The sequence below is a fragment of the Dipteris shenzhenensis genome, chromosome 21 (genome assembly GCF_047967505.1).
Source record: "Dipteris shenzhenensis isolate YYH24624 ecotype China chromosome 21, Dip_SZ_1.0, whole genome shotgun sequence".
NCBI classification, from domain to species: domain Eukaryota; kingdom Viridiplantae; phylum Streptophyta; class Polypodiopsida; order Gleicheniales; family Dipteridaceae; genus Dipteris; species Dipteris shenzhenensis.
Genome location: NC_141616.1, coordinates 41,879,949 through 41,883,005, shown reverse-complemented (window position 1 = coordinate 41,883,005; position 3,057 = coordinate 41,879,949). Strand labels below are relative to the sequence as shown.

At 47.7% G+C, this 3,057-nt stretch overlaps 1 protein-coding gene across 1 annotated transcript; it reads left to right on the top strand.

Annotated features, from left to right (window-relative positions):
* The first annotated feature begins 1,353 nt into the window (after positions 1-1,353).
* On the top strand, positions 1,354-2,720 carry LOC147888868 (F-box/kelch-repeat protein At2g44130-like). Its single transcript, XM_087392944.1, has one exon. It carries the CDS (start codon positions 1,375-1,377, stop codon positions 2,509-2,511), a length of 1,137 nt encoding a protein of 378 aa, XP_087249070.1. The 5' UTR covers positions 1,354-1,374; the 3' UTR covers positions 2,512-2,720.
* Positions 2,721-3,057: the final 337 nt, after the last annotated feature.

Here is a 3,057-nt window from a genome sequence, read left to right as displayed (position 1 = left end):
CTAGGTCGAGAGAAAAGCTCTGGGAGAAGGGAGTGGTTAGGGACTAAGGGAGCAACGTAATAACGAGTGGTGAGGGGGAGGTGGACAAAATTTAGGGGGCTTGAGAGACATCCGAAAGAAAAAACTGGTGAACGAAGGTGGTAGGGAGCAGAGGTTGAGGGGCAAAGGGAGCAACCATGCCACAAAGTACAAAGGAGGGAGACATGGAGAAAAGGTGAGAGAGCTACTGCAAGGAGAGTGGTAGAGCAAAGGTGAGGAGGCTAGCTTGCAAGCATAAGGAGACCAAGAAGGAGAGCAACTGTGCAAGGGGGGTGGTGAGAGCAGAGAAGAGGGGTGGAAGGAGAAGCCACAAGGAGAGGGGAGGTGTAGGGAGGGTGAAGGAACAACCACGAGGAGAGGAGAGATAATGAGCTGAAGCAGCGATGAGGGGAGCAACTATTCTGAGGGGTGAAGGTCATGAAGTAATGAGGGGGAGAGAGAGAGAGAGAGAGAGAGAGAGAGAGAGAGAGAGAGAGAGAGAGAGAGATTATTATATATATTCACATATTAATTAATTCCATATATATATAGAGAGAGAGAGAGAAAACAAAGAAATAGAGAAAGCTCACACATATATGTGTGTGTGTGTGTATGTTTGGGGGGGGATCACTTGCTACATGCATATGTATCTATGTGTGTATATGCACATATATATAGATATATACATGCCCATATCTAAATACTCATCAAAGGGATGTTCAAAAGAAAAAGAGCACAATGATATAAAACAAATTTTAATAGCCTCTAAATCTATACAAAAATATCCACATAGAGATCCTCTAATAAGAAGAATTACGTTTTTGGAGTATAGAGAAAAGACATGATGTTCAAAAAGATACAATAAATCTACATAGAGGTGTAATAAATTGCCTTGCATTTGTTGGGTAAATTGAGCATAGAGCACAGGCAAGCGGCAAGCAGTCAAAGGGTTATACAACTTGAAATTTTATTTCTTCACATTTTAAGATATCTAGTCTTACATAAACGGGTCATGCAACTCGTCATTACAGTCAACAAGAAACCAGGAGGTTATGATTTTAGACTCTTTAGTTATATGGCTAGTAAGTTTCCGGCTGGAATTTCAAATTTGCTGGTTTGATTGCCATTCAAGGGACGTTGCAAGGACTCAAGGCAAAAGCAGTGGGGAGTCACACGTGTGGAAGAGGAGGCAAATGTGGGTGGTGCTCCCACCGTCCCACGAGCAAAGTCCACGAGTGTACACAAGTATTGAGTGATAATAGCCCACGTTGAGCATCCCTCTCCTCACCTTGGTTGAATAGCAATGGACACACAAAGCCATCGCCATAGCTTCTCCTCGTCGCCATAGCCTCCGCCATGTCCTCATTGCTCCCTGGCCTCCCCGACAGTATCACCCTCCATTGCATCTTGCCCCTCATCCCCTGGCATTCCCGTCCCTTCCTCCTTTCCCTCTCCAAATCCTGGCTCCTCGCCCTCCAACACCCCTCCTCCTTCTGCCCCCTCACTCGCCTGTCCTCCCCCGAAGAAGGCCTCGTTCTCGTCCACCAGCTCTCCTCCCCACCTTGCTTCCTTCACCCCCCCAAATTCCGCCGTCGTTTCCCCCACCCCCACGCCTTGTCTATCTACCATGAGCTCTCCAAACATTGGCGACTGCTCCCCCCCATTCCGGCCTTCCAGCCCCTCAGGATTCTGCACGATTGCGGAGTCGCTTGCGTGGGCGGTAAGCTCTTCGTCATGGGGGGATGGGATCCCAGAACAGATGCAGTCAGTGCCGAGGTGTACGTGCTCGATCTGGCGGGGGGGCTCTGGCAATGGGAGAAGCGTCGCAGCATGCACACAGCCAAAGCTTTCTTCTTCTGCAAGTCCGTCGCAGGAAGAATCTACGTAGTTGGCGGTTCATCTTCCCAAAATGGGCTGGAAGAAGAACCTCTCCCGGAAGCTTACGACGCTGAAAGGGATGAATGGGAGATACTGCCCAGGATCAACTTCTCGCGTTCCTTCCATTTCAATGGACTGGCTGTAGTGGGCACACAGGTTCTTGCATACGGCTTCTGCGCGGCCGAGAGAGGAGAGCTGGTCAGTTTTTGGAGCGTCTACGATCCCAAGAGCAGGAAATGGGCAGACTGGGATTGCGATTTGGCGAACTGCAGCAGGGTAGTAGCGGGCGACCATGATCTGCGAGACGGCGTAATAAGCAAGTTCGACACGAGGAGCAAGAAATGGATGCCGCTAGATGGCAAGGTGTGTGCCAAAGCGTGGCGATGGGAGGGAGGAAAGAAAGTGGCCTCGGATTCGACGTGCGCTCACAGCTTTTTCGTAGTGACGGAATGCAGCAAACCGCATGTATATGCAACGATTTGCGAAGGAGATAACAGGTGCCTAAACATCTGGAGGGGCGATCTGGACTATACGTTGAGGAAAGTTGCATGGCAGCGGATCGAGTTGCCAGGGAGCTTGTCCATGTGTTCAGAAATGTGCTACCTGAGAATTTGATCGAGCTCATTTCAAGTTGAGGTACCTCGCAATCGATCTCTCTAAAACCTACGATCTTTCGCTTGCCAATATAGGACAACTTTGTAAATTCACATGGACTAGTATTTTGCCCCGTCTACGACGGGATTGAAGCTTGCCTCCATTCGGTTAGAAGGTTGGGATCTAAGATTACCTTGAAATCGGTCTTAAGGTTGGGATCTAAGGTTATGTTTAATTTCAAGGAACAAAATGAGCGCGGGGTCTACCTACATAGGATCACCAAATGGGTTGATCTTACATTTCTCACCTGGGGTCCAAGCTTTAGAATGGACGTCCCCAAGCTTATACTGCATTGAAACTTTACACATCACCTAATATATGCACATAATTTTAAGGGCAAACAATGACAAACTATATTTATGAATCCTCCAATTTATGAAAGATCTTAACAGCCATGTTAAGGTATGAATTCTGACTTGCAATCCAGCTCTAGTGAACATGCTTCAAGTTTCTTTTAGAAGCTTCCTAAGTGATCATGCTTTACCTATGTTCTACTTTCTTCTCCAC

Coding starts and splice junctions, on each gene's coding strand:
- LOC147888868 (XM_087392944.1), top strand. CDS start 1,375: ATGTCCTCATTGCTCCCTGGCCTCCCCGACAGTATCACCCTCCATTGC.